The sequence below is a fragment of the Ptychodera flava genome, chromosome 3 (assembly GCF_041260155.1).
Source record: "Ptychodera flava strain L36383 chromosome 3, AS_Pfla_20210202, whole genome shotgun sequence".
In the NCBI taxonomy this organism is placed as follows: domain Eukaryota; kingdom Metazoa; phylum Hemichordata; class Enteropneusta; family Ptychoderidae; genus Ptychodera; species Ptychodera flava.
Window position 1 is genome coordinate 1,825,682 of NC_091930.1, and position 14,161 is coordinate 1,839,842.

At 36.0% G+C, this 14,161-nt stretch overlaps 2 protein-coding genes and 1 long non-coding RNA gene across 3 annotated transcripts in view; 2 read left to right on the plus strand and 1 right to left on the minus strand.

Annotated features, from left to right (window-relative positions):
• LOC139129421 (E3 ubiquitin-protein ligase TRIM71-like) overlaps positions 1-9,961 on the plus strand; it is a 195,313-nt gene extending 185,352 nt beyond the window's left edge. Inside the window, exon 5 of the mRNA XM_070695061.1 lies at positions 8,090-9,961. Within this exon, the coding sequence (XP_070551162.1) occupies positions 8,090-8,883 (794 nt within the window). The 3' untranslated portion in view covers positions 8,884-9,961. The remainder of the gene's footprint in view (positions 1-8,089) is intronic.
• Positions 1-14,161, plus strand: part of LOC139129418 (uncharacterized) — a 304,872-nt gene that overhangs the window by 198,275 nt on the left and 92,436 nt on the right. The gene's annotated exons all lie outside the window — the stretch shown is intronic.
• On the minus strand, positions 319-9,765 carry LOC139129427 (uncharacterized). Its single transcript, XR_011551571.1, has 3 exons — positions 9,641-9,765; positions 7,686-7,766; positions 319-1,297 (listed from the first exon to the last, which is right to left on the minus strand). It is a non-coding gene; the product is annotated as an uncharacterized lncRNA (long non-coding RNA).

Sequence of the window (14,161 nt, forward strand, 5' to 3'; positions counted from 1 at the left end):
GCGAATTTCGTTATCTTTTTTTCTCTGTTATCTTTTTTATTATCTACTGGCCCAACCGACCAGACAAAGTGAAAACTAATCGTCCAAGGCAAAAATTCAATGGTCCTGGACCTCAAACCACTGGATTTGCTCACACCTGAATATACCATATACCATATACCATATATATATATATATATATATAATATATATATATATATATATATATATATATATATATATATATATATATATATAATTATATAATTTTATATATATATATATTATATATATATATATATATATATATATATATATATATATATTATTACACATTATTACATCTTTTTGTTTGCTTTTGTCTAAAATGAGAGCATCATGTATGTATGAGTACAATTGATTGCACTTTATAAAATGTTACCTACCGGTATAGAGAAAGGTGTAGAGTATCTTGACTGACAGGCGTATTTGTTTCAAATCCATTCATTAGGGTTTGGATGTGTGAACCAATGGCTTCAATGTGGCATAGCTGAGAATTAGTAACCGAAAATCAGAAAATGAAACTGCCAACAAACACAACTACTACCAGTAAGTTGCTTAGAGTAAGATAAATAATTTGTAATTGTGCCTTACTGGCTATGCATGGTAGTTGACTGATCTTGGCTACATTACAAAATCAAAACAAGACAGTGTGTCATGCCAAGTAGAGGTGAAGCTATGAAAGAGGTTTTAAGTATTTTGTAAAGCACAATTACAATTTATTTTATTTTACTCAAAGCAACTGAGTAGTTGTGTTTGTCTGTCCCAAGATCCTCTGTAAGCAGTCTTCAACTTGTTTTACAGCTTTCTACCTACCTGTTCACCTGTATAGGTTAGCTGACTGGCATGTTTTATCCAAGAAACAAGTATGAAGCAATACAATGGATAAACAGAAATGAATGTTTAAAATCAGAAACACAATGATAACAGAAATATATGGTATACGGTAGTTCTCCTTTTGGAGGATGTGATGGCCCTGAAAAGGGCCGTTTGGTTTGTGTGTACAATATGTACACGGTGTTGAATTCCAGTCTTAGTTGAAACCATTTAGACATCTTCAGCATGGCTGCTGTTACCAGGAAGGAGGTCCTTTGTAGAATGGGATTCTGATAACCTTTAGTTGCAGTCTTCATCTGTGTTCTCATCTTCAGTAATTCTGACAAAGGTACTTCACTGACCTTTGTCCATTACATCATCTGCTACTCTGTCAGTCACCATGATTTGACTTGTACATGTACTGTATGTCCATAGGAAATCAGGTTGCAAATGCCGTCTTCACCTATAATGTAACAGAAAGCAAAGAATGTGGATTAGCTTTTATGTAGAGAGTAATACATGTGACTTTATGAATATTTAAACTGAGATTTCAATTGCTTTCTTTCAAATTATCTTACTCCACTGCACAGTTCTTACTATGGATAAGACCTTTTGGTAGAATTCTGAATAACACAAGACACTAATGGCAAACTTATAATTTAATAATTTGAAGAATAAAAAAGTCCAGTGCTAAAAAAGTGACAGACCACAAATTCTGTGCTCTCCCTGGCCTTTCGAAATTGTTAGTAAATTTACGAATTGGGTTCAAAAAATATTAGTAAGCACAAATTATGTTATTCTGAACCCACCAACTTTCAACAAGCACTTCTGGTACTCAATAGATGATTTTAAGGGGATAGAAATGATGAATGATTTCATTAAAGACAAAAGAAAATGAAAAATCGCTTTTTAGTTTTTTTGACAATGAAAACTCATATTTTGATATGCATTTTCAAAAGATTTATTGAATAACACAGTACATCATGGGTCATGAATGCTTGTAACATTGAAATTTCTTCCTTGTCTCAATAAAGTGTGTAATTTTGGTCAACGGCCAATGAATGTTATTCAATTACTCTATCTTTATTACACAACATAACATGTTCAAGTATATTGTGACACAAATCATAACTCCCTTTGTGTGTGTAGTCAGTGGTTGATGATTATATATATTAATTTATGAAGCGGTCATTAATATTATCAATATTATCAGTGTTTGCACAAGTTTTAGATGCTAGAAAATCTGTCCCTTGTTTTTCATATTTGGAAAGCTCTGTTACTTTCAAAGTATGCATGTCATCCATAGGTACTAGGTGGTGCCTCTATAGCTGCAGTCATTATGCCATGTTCATCTCTAAAATTCTTTTTAAACAACCACTGATCAGAACATTTGGCAGTCTGTGGTTTCGCACAAATTTTGTCTCATTTCAATCAAATTTAAGTACGCAAACTGAGACTGGTGATCCTTCTAATGTTTTCTTAGAGACAGTTATACTTTTAAAACGCTGCAGATGATCGTCATTTATTTTTTTGTCTGGATAAACTTTTTGGTCATGGGACTGTGCACAGCATTTTCTCTGGATCATAGAAAACTATCAGTATTCATAACATTTGCTGAGACAGTTTCTTGTAAAATATTTTGAAGGAAACCTATTAAAATTGGCAAGCTGACTGAAAAATTCAATTTGCAGATCGTCAAATGACAAATCTATGACATCTAAGATTTCCGGCTCGCTTCCACCTCCATGCACAGAAAAACACTTTGCAGTACATGTTCAACCATGCGCGGCCCGGACTGCAGTTCTGCTGTAGTTCGACTGTCTTTCAGGCTGACTGTTCTTGATCTCTTCTAGCTCACAGGCGTACGGAATGTTTCCTAGATCGTCGTCGATGGGAAGTGACTGACACTGTACTGTGAGGCCGAAGGCCGAAAATACAGTACCGAGGTTCGGCCTTCGGCCTCACAGTACAGTGTCAGTCACTTCCCATCCGACGACGATCTAGGAAACATTCCGTACGCCTGTGTTCTAGCTCGGCGGTTTCATTGTTTCGTATTTTTTTCATATCAGTTGCCGTTTTTATGCCCAACTTTCTTTCCCAACTGGATACTATCAATCCAAAGTATTTGTAACTGCCCGCTTCCCTCGATCCGCTTCAACAGTCCACTCGGAAAGTTGACAGCATGTGAGTGTTTGGGTGTCTCAAAACTACCGTAATGGGGTGGTAATGCATGACACACCACTATGAGATTACAAGACCCGGGGATCTTGAAACCTTTTCGCGCATGCTCATGTTATTACAGGTCAAGTCCAAAGCCAGCTATCACCATGTGTCGATGCGCTGATGACAGGGGCAGCGTAGGTTTTGAAAGACGAGATATGACAGTATTTCCCCGGAATTCACAATCTTGACCGAAAATCAGGCTTCAAAAATAACAAAATCGTTCGTAAATGGCCGATCGGGCATTCATTTTTTTTCATAAATTTTCATTTTTGTTCGTAATTTACGAAAGTTACGAGCGACAGCGAGAGCACAGACACATTGATAAATTGACAGAAAAAAGAAGATTATATCGTTGAAAATGTAACGACTATGATTCAGATTGTCATCATATTTTGGCAGCTGTCAATAATTTCCTGCAAAATACCTTCACTGTTCAAAGTTGAACAGAACCAAAGGCAATACCAAATACTTATCCTCAAATCAGGTGGAAAACATGATCCATTCATCTTATGTGTATTGTGTAACTACACGATACAGTTGAATATTTTGCATTTAAGAATAGCTAGAATATAGAAGACAAAGTTGTTTGTAAAGGCAGCTGTAGACAACTAGGTACAGTAAACACATCAACAGCTAGCACAATGGGGTGACAGAAAGAGACATACATTACAGTTATTAGTACCAACATGATGACAATACAGCTAGTTGACTGACATGTAAAAGGCTAATGATCCAAGTTAACCCTTTGAACCCAGCTTGGAAGAAAATGTCCATATGACATAGGTCACAAGGGGGTCAGGGTGCAAAGGGTTAAAGACTGTTTTTGGTATAAGGAGTGCTACATAAGATCAACGAAACCTCTGAATAGCATAAGATAGATTGCAATACAATGTTCAGAGATGTTTTGATCTTAGCCAGTTGATGGTCAGTTTTACAATTTTAAGATAACATACCGTATTCCTCCGATTCTAAGACCCCGCCCGTTTATAAGACCCCCCAGGATTATTTTATCGATTCGTAATTAGCCGTTAGTTCGTTTATAAGACCCCCAGGGGGTACACCCGAATTTTGACTGGAACAATAGAGCCATTGTCATGTAATGAGACCAGAGTATCCACAACACCTACGCTGCTTATCAAAGTCACAAACAAGTGTCAAAGTGACGTATCAAACCTCACACACACACACACACACACACTATTGTTGGGGTTTGGAACATGTCAGTCGGGAACAGTGCTATCATTTCCTGGTGATAAAACTACACTTGGATTTCACTACCTAAATGAACAATATAAAAGAGTTGGATTTTTAGCGTCTCGATCTAGTACAATGTCGTCTTTTCGTTACTGTCATTTTGCTACCATCAAAATAAGCAGATTTTTCAACATCTGATTATGTACGAATCGAAAATTTCGATGCAATTTGGCTACCATGAAATGAACATTTAGGATAGTCGGGTTTTCAGACTTGTCGATCAAGTACGATTCGCTCATTTCATCACGATCAAACAAACACAATTTACACTCATACAAACACAAAAAAGTTTGGGTATCAGTTGTTCTCTTTTTGGAGACTGTTGTGGCCCTTAAAAGGGCCGTTTCATTTTTTTGGTCAGCGGCATGATTTGATCTGTTTTAGTGAATATGTACGGTGAAAACAGTACCTTGGACTGATTGCTTTAGCAGAGGTACAGCCGCATTACTTGCCAAAACACCGACGTGACATTTCTCTGCCATGCCAACTCTTGGAGAATGGATGAATGCTTTCTTCTTTGCCTTCAAGTAGTATTTTTGTTGACTGACACGTCACGATCGATGATATTCGAAAGTAATCGTGCCTGGTATGAGTGCTGCATCTCGCTTCAAACTTTCAACTTTGCAACTATCTTGAACAACGGCTACAGCCGATCGTGTATGTTGTCTGCATCTCGGCGAAGTTCATACGGCAAACAAAGTTCTAGCTGATTGCGACGGTAGTTAGGCATGCCGACAGCGAGAAATGTTTTTAATAATTACTTTTTTTCTTGCCCATGACGACCGTGCACTGTCTTATGACTTTTCGGCTAATAAGTCTACGATAAATCGACGCATTTTTATAGGATCTTGTGACGATGTCGGGAAATCCTTTTGTTGCCGTTATCAATAGAAAATTTGGGACGTGTGAATGACACGAGCTTTGAACTTGCTTCGCTCAACTTTTACACTTTTGTTTCCATACTACTGAGGCAAAAGACTACGGCACATGAAAAAGTTGCTCTTTAAATGGTGTGCTTATAAAGATTTTTTCAACAGTTTTCTATCAGGTAAGGTATCTTTTGTGATCATTGTGAATAGCTGCACGTTTTCTCTTACGTTCAAATTTAGCATTAAAGTATAAAAAGATTTTTTCAACAGATTTCTATCACGTAAGTTTTCTTTTGTGATCATTGTGAAGCGCAGTAGTTTTCTCTACGTTCAACTTTACCGTATAAGCAACCAGTGAAAATAGAAATATCATTGGCATCGTAAAATCTTTCAAAAAGACTTAATGACGACGATATCGACTTCGAATGGTTTGACTTAGATGAAGAGGGCAATTATTGTGTTGACAAACGAAACGCGATATCCAAAGTTTCTTCCGCGCATGAACTGAAAATTCTTTGAATTTCTTCCGTTTATGTTTCATCAATTTTGTAGTTTTTCTCATGCAATGAAGGTATTTATTGTTTGAACGGCATTTGTGTGTGTCCTTTCCTGAACTAGTCCCAGCAATGAGTAGAACGATAGTGTAACAGATTTTCAAGATTATGCACGCTTTCGAAGTTTTGCAGGGAAAAATACCCAACTTCAAAGCTTAAACGCCCTATTTATGGATCCCTTTTGAGTAAAAACCTTAAATTTAAAAGCTAAAGTTTATGAATGTACTTGAATGTACCATTATTATGTTAAACAAAATATTTATGCTCAACATATATTTTCAAAAGATAAAACTGCCAAAAGAGCAAGATCAAAGGAATGATAGCATCAAAGAAAATGACTCGGTGGAGTTTGTTTGAGAGAAAAGGAAAAATATTGGCAAAGAAACAGTGCACACACAATGAACTGAACAAAAATACAACAACAACAACAACAACAACAACAGGCTTTCACTGATGAGTATGTGTCTCAGTCACAAAATGGTAAGCAACAAGATAATTTAGTATGGCCAACATAAAAAAGAAGGAACATAATCAACAAGTGTATCAGAGTAATCAATGACAATAAAAATTACATGCATGACAATATTTGAACCAACAAACACCAAATATGCTGAGCAAATGAACTTTTGCATGGCCACTGCAAGACAATAAAGATATAGACACTGGTCAAGTAATGTTTCAACATTTATGGACAAAAAACATCTGAAGGAAATATTTTACATATTTCAAGACAAGGGACTTGTACATGTTGAAACAAAACATCATTTGACTATGGCCTAAAGGTACAGTAAACAAATAAATATTACAGAATTTATCATTGTCCACTTAAAGACAAACCACAAAATTAAACTGATTCAAAATTTTACATTACTTGGGCATGGAAACTGGCATTGTTCAACAAAATCTTCATTTGTTTTACCAGTAGTCTTCACCATTAACAAGTGCATGTACACAAATGTTTACTAGAAAACATTCAAAACTGCAGCTGGAATCCCAAAAGTATTTTTACGTTCAAGACACTCAGCAAAAGAGAATTGGATCCTGTGCTCAAATTATTATACCAGAGATGTGCAAATAATTACAAAAAAATGGGATGTTGAAGCCAATTTGTCCTGAGTTTGAAAAAACCCAAAACATGGACTGAGAAAATGATACCGAAGGACACTACATATCTGTGATTGAGGTCAAAACACAACAAAACAATTTGCAACTTGGCAATTCTATCTGTAAAACATGAGCTAATCAGCAATAAAATTACTTACGAACTGAACATCACATTTTCATCAATAAAATGCATATATGTTGCCATGGAAACGTGTTAATTACATCAACATGTATCTCTGACCAACATCAAAACACAACTCTACGTACAACCTGGTAACTCTATCTCTTACTAAGTCTTAGCTGATCACTGCAATACAATGACTTACATTTGGACTGAAAATCACATTTCCACTGGTAAAATGTGAATATGTTGCCATGGAATATGTGTGTTACTTTAGCATGTATCTGTGATTTAGGTCAAAACACAAAAATATTGACAACCTGGCAACTTTTATCTGTAAAACATGAGCTAATCAGCTATACAATAAGAATTACTTGCATTGTGGACTGAAAATCACATTATAAACTGCTAAACTGCAAATATGTTGCCATGAAACGTGTGAGTTACATCAACATGTATCTATAATTGTCATTGAGGTAAAAACAAAAAACAATTAACAACCTGCCGACTTGTCAGTAAAACACAAGCTAATCAGCAATACAGTGACTTACCTTATGGGGTGAAAATCATATTTCCACCGATAAAATGTTAATATGTTGCCATAGAAACGTGTTAATTTCATCAACATGTACCTCTGATTGACATCAAAACACAACCAAACAATTTACAACCTGGCAATTCTATCCATCAAACATGAGCTAATTAATCAGAAATGCAATGACTTACCTTATGAACTGAAAATCACATTTCCATCCATAAAATGCAAATATGTTGCCATGGAAACATGTCAGTTACATCAACAAGTATCTGTAATTGAGGTCGAAAATACCAAACTATTTATAACCTGGCAACTCTATCAGTAAAACATGAGCTAATCAGCAATACAATGACTTACCTTATGGACTGAAAATCACATTTCCACAGATAAAATGTGAATACGTTGCCATGGAAACATGTGAGTTATATACACATGTAAGGAAGTTGTTCCTTTAAATGTTCCATGTGTTTGTGTAAACAAAGAAAGTTGGCATTCAGTCAAAATTTGTGAGATCTGAAAATGTTTGACTTCATAGAAATTGTAGTTTGCAAGTTGACCTTTGACCTTTGTTTATGTTTTTGTTTTTTCGAAGGCCATCCGGTCAAGGAGAGTGTCCTTGAAGTGTTTGGGTCTGGATCTATGCCAGGACAATTTAATTGGGCCAGAGGAATATACATCAAGAAGAACGGTCAATGGGTTATATGTGATTGGATGAATCATAGAGTTCAGGTTATTGATCCAATCAAACTCTGCTGTGATCTCATCTTACAATTCCATGCATTCCCAAAGTCATTTGATCCATGGAATGTCACAGTGGATGAAGACAATGACCAATACTTTATGAGTGATTGGGGGAATGGCCAAGTTGTGGTGAGTTCTGGACAAAGCAAGATTTTAAACTGTTTTGGACGCAAAGAAGGAATTGCACCAAGAGGTATCTGCTTGAGTCCTGATGGTTTTATATTCATTGGTGACTTGAATGGATATGTGAGAAAATATAATAAATCTGGTGAACACATTGCAAGAACTGAAGAAGGACAAGTCAGTAAACCCTATGGTCTGATTGTGAATAAGAAATGTATTTTTGTATCAGATTTTGGCAGGAATTGTGTTCATGTTTTGAATCACCAGATGCAAAGTATAAGAGACATTGGCAAGGGACACTTAGAGGGACCCTGGGGTTTGTGTTTTGATCACCAACAAGATGGCATATATGTTTGTGATAACTATGGGCATAGAGTGGTTCACTTCAATTGTGATGGTGAATTTCTCAGCTATAAAGGTCAAGGTCAGTTAGAGGAACCCCGTTACATTGCACTTTGTAAGGATAATCCATACAGATTAATTGTAACACAGGATTACTGTGTTAAACTACTGTACATATAAGCAGACATGACACCACATCATGTCAACTCTGCAGGGATATCTCTGGTGAAAATTTACAAATTTTCTGACAAATTTTACACAACTCATTGCAGCTGGCAGGCTGTAAATGTGTATTTTTTGCTGTCGTTTCAGAAATTTGCATATTTACTCATGGACCCTGGAGGGTCTATGATTTAATGGTAATTTTGTATCAAACATCAACATTTCACTTCAACGAACTGTTTTATCAAACTGTTTTGAAAAATACTGTCAATGATATATTTTTTTATATACATTTTCAAATTTTTCTGACAGCAGCCTGTTGCAATATGTGGTGAGATGTTTGTCATCATGATTTTTTTGACTATCACAGATGTGTGGATGAGTGTACAGAAACATACATAGAAGCAGACATGACAATATAACATGTCAAGTCTGCAGGTATATTTCTGGTGAAAATCTACAACTTTCCAGACTAGTTTTACACAACACGATGCTACGGATGGGCTGAAAATGTTGAATTTTTGATGTAAAATTTAAAGATTTTGGTATTTTCAGTCAATTTTGGATCAAACATTTGAATTAATTCCTAACGTGGCTAAAATAGTTGGTGTTTACCACAAAAATATTAAAATTTGTACATTTTAATGTTTTTTGAGATGAATCCGGCAGCAGATTTCACATCGTTTGCTACGCAGACAGCCCGTTGCATCGTGTTGGCAAAAATTTATCCGAAAAATTGATGACTTTTCACAGAGATGTGTGTGCGAAAACATACCTGGACATCCCAATGACTTTTCTGTATGTAGCGACGCCTTGATTATTTCAAAGCGAGTATAATATCCGCAGTTTTCATGGATTTTCATGGGGATCGCGGACAGCGACCCTCAACACAGGTCGCCATGTTTCAACTGAATGGCCAGTTCAACTGAATTCGAGTTCGACATCGTATCGCAAGAGGGCGCTATGACCAATAACGCTGTCAGGGAACTTATTTTTCTGGGGGAAAACTTCACCAGATTACAATTTCCATGTAAAGCAAAAGGCTATGACACTTCCATAATCCTCTTTAACACAGGAATAAACTTGTTGAAAAGACTGCGGGGCAGTGTTTCTTTGATTCCAAACACTTTTTAGAGAGAGAGAGAGAGAGAGAGAGAGAGAGAGAGAGAGAGAGAGAGAGAGAGAGAAACAAAATTTGTATCGTGCCCAAATATCTTTCGCGTGTAACTTCATGTTTCGAACTTTTTTCTGAATAAGTTTAAAATCAGCGTGAATGTTTGTTTGTTTTCAAAAACAAAGAGAGAGTGTAGATCCGACAGTCCCAATGGTCACAAGTGCCCGTGGATTCTACCTATGTCGTCTCTTTTGATTTCTGGTACCGGGTAATTATTTCAACTTAGGTGACTCCCTGGCCCCGATGAATTTTTCCTGTTTCATGGACCACTTGACCACGACGGTGACCTACGTATACTAACTTCTGACCCAGACAGCGACAGACAGTCGTGACAGTAATTATGCAAATTAAAATAGGTATATGAAATGTGTGTAAAATGTGCACATTGAAATAACACTCTTGTTTTCCATTCTAAAGTTAAGTACAAAGTGTTAAATAATTGTTACGAAACAATTATTTACTATCCATTGTGGAAGTTTTAAGATTATTTGAGACAAAATGTAAAGTTTCTCAGTTTAAATTCATGTTGCAAATCCTACTCTATGCTTCTTGTTTTAGCTGTTGAAAGTAAAAATGCACATACAGCCACCAAGTAGGTTTCGTATTAGATTTCATGCAGACTGTATACGTACAACATGCTAATAGAAAGTCTGATAGCTCCATGTATGTATGTATGTATGTATGTATGTATGTATGTATGTATGTATGTATGTATGTATGTATGTATGTATGTATGTATGTATGTATGTATGTATGTATGTATGTATGAATGTATGTATATATGTATGTATGTATGTATGTACGTACGAGTGTGTGTGTGTGTGTGTGTGTGTGTGTGTGTGTGTGCGCGCGCGCGCGCATTTATATATAAACTTATGATTATGATTTCGGTGCTAAAATTTCAAAACCAACTACTTTGCTATCAATTTTAAAATCTGAACAAGTTTTACAACAGGTTAACAATGTGATTCCATTGGTGACACACATAAGTAATAAAAATTTCAGAATGTTTATCTCAACAATGGCGGATTCCATGTGTTTTTTGTTTGTTTCTGTGTTTGTTTGCATGTATGTTTGTTGGTATAAACCAGTAGCATTGTGATTGCTTATACAGTCCCGTACGGGCCTGTCCTGAACTGTGACAGGTTGATTAAGCTAAGACGGTGGACATTTTTCACACCCCAAAAGCTTCAAAATGTGCCAACATGAGTGGTAGACCAGAAAAGAAATTGAAAGTCTGAGGAAATGGTCAGGATATATCTCCCGAGGCACATTCTAATAGTTAAATTTGACATTGGCTCAATATTTGAACCGCAGTCCCCGTGCGTGGGAGGATTTTGCTCGAACCTTCCAGAGTAGGAAAATATCACAAAGGGTAGATAGATTTTCATGATCCGCCGGGTTCAGTGCAATGCTTTGCAGTACAGTCTGTTTTTTTTTTGAAAAAGATAAATTTATTTCAACATAGTCACAAATAAAACAAATCTACATAACTGTGAATGCATTAAAATTACAATGCGTCTTGTTTGAAAAAAAACAACAACAAATAATTAGCTGCTTAATTAAAAAGATCATCATATGAATGCATTCAGGATGCATTCTTCTCCTTCAAGTCTTACAAGGCTTGAAAACTTTGTGATAAAATCCTCAGTTTTGTTCATCATCTTATAAGTGAAATACAATGTATTCATCCATGAGGAAAGATAACATTTTAATTGCATAACATAGGATTGAAGGGAAACTTTAATCCCATCAAGAGTAACCGAATTTCGAATATTCCAAACAATACAGTAAATAATGTCAGATGTTGCATTATTATCATTTTCGATTCCTGCAATTGCTAATCTTTTGATATTGGTATTATTATCAAAGTTGTGTTTTCTGACAAAGAAAGAAATACATGTCTGCCAGATTTCTTTTACATATTTACACTCAAATAAGATGTGTTCCAGTGTTTCTTCTTGGCCACAAATATGGCATTTCCCATCACTTAAATTGAAAGTTTTGGCCAAGCTTCCTGTGACTAGGCCTCGATGGAAAATCTTCCAACTTAAATCATTTACTGAATTGCTGACAGTACAGTCTGGAAAACGCACCGCACAGAAGAACGCCCTCTACTGTCAAGTGCCAGGTAAAGGTTTCAAAATTGTTGTGAGATCCCAGCAGTGTTTCTGATGGGGATCTCAGAACAATGTTGATGAGTTCCACTTTTTTCCCCTTTTTTTTTTCTCGTCCGAATGTTCTTGAGATGAAGATTCCAAGAACGATATGCATTTTGCTCTAACACCGATAACTAGAAGCTAATGAAAGCACTTCTTTTTTGACTATTTCAATTAATCATCCAGCGGCTGCTATCCCCTCAAACAAATGAGTTCGTTCCTTCAGTTTTTCCTGATCCAGATGAAAACCAGGACAAGTTATTACAGCTACTGTCCCTTAATTCAAAGAAATGACTTTGTTCCTTCAGCGAAAGTAAAGCTATAGATAATTGCACACGATTGGTTTCACACATTTTTGCATATTTGTATTTCAATTGTTTTCTAATAAAATGATAATTACATTTTGTCAAATTTATCAAACATAGCGACGATGAAATAAGATGTGTTCAAGGTTTTCATCTTGTCTACAAATTTGACATTTCCCATCAACTAAGAAGTTTTGGCCAAACATTCTTTGATTAGGCCTGTGATTAGATCATATCTTCCAACTAAAATCATTCCCTGAGTTGATTATGATTCTTGTTGAATAACAATGACTGAATATTAGAAGTTTTTTAAAATTGTCTATGAGATTAATGTCCTCCGTCAAATTTTGGACAAATTTGACTCTTGGCTTAATGTCGTTTCTGTCTGTTATTCCACTTGTCTATTTGTACCGGCTTCTCTAATTTTTGTAATTATTTCTATTGTTTGCAAGCCCGTCATTTTGGCAGCTGCAGCGCAGATATAACACTTCGTGAACGTGGCAGCGCCCCCTATTGAGGAAGAAAAGTTTACCTCGGCGAACGAGAAACTAGCTTTGCTGACGAGTATCTGACTAATTAAAACTTATCTGACGAAAATTACCCCTTTAAGCTATAACCCTACTCGTCGGTTGAAAATAATCCCCAAAAGTAGTTCACGCAGTGGAGGGATTTTGAGTTGAATTGACAGAAACAAAATGGAAATCAATACGACTACATTCCGATTTCATCTCTGACGATGACGTTGGCAGCGGGATTTATATGATTTCTGACGATGGCATAAATATGAGTGACGTCATCATTGCACAGCAAGTCATGAAACGATCGATAGAACTGTGCGGGAAATCAGTCGAAGAAACTCAAGCTAAAGTTACCGTACCCTCCGATCAGTGACGTAACACTGAAATTTAAAGTATCGAGGAACAAACTCTGAGAAAAAAACGTAAGAAACCGTAATGCGGCAAATTTCTTCAAATTAAGACTACAAAGTTTTTAAATTAGAAAATTTTGAATCTTTCTTACCTCTTAGCAAGGCAAGGCCCATCTTCTGTATTAATTGTATGTTTGTATTGGATGCAGACATCTTTAAATTGAAAGTCAGGCATTTATATTGGTATATGAATACATCAGGACAAACAAACAGTCGAAAAGAATAACAGAACACAAACACACACAAACCCCCCCCCCCAAAAAAAAAAAAAAAAAAAAAAAAAAAAAAGAGAAACGACAAATTACAAACATGTACAATAACGTAAATAAAAGTTTACTGGTAGAAGGAAAATGTCGCCAAAATTTATCGCTTTATCCTATTTAATTTTGGTCCATTGTCTATGACCCAGCCTCTCTCTCTCTCTCTCTCTCTCTCTCTCTCTCTCTCTCTCTCTCTCTCTCTCTCTCTCTCTCTCTCTGACGTGATACGGTAACAATAATGACATTGTAATTGCAATATGCGGCACATTTATTTAAATTTAGACTTCAAATTGGTGTTGTCTTGTGGAGCATCTTTCCCGATGGTGGCGCACACACAGGAAGGGGCGTACCAAAACTGACATATCAAAATACCTCTTTTTATATCTAGGATTTTTCAACAAAAAAGACACCCTTGATATGAGAAATATAGAAGCAAATTAATCAGGAATAGGCCTAACCCCTAATTTTTG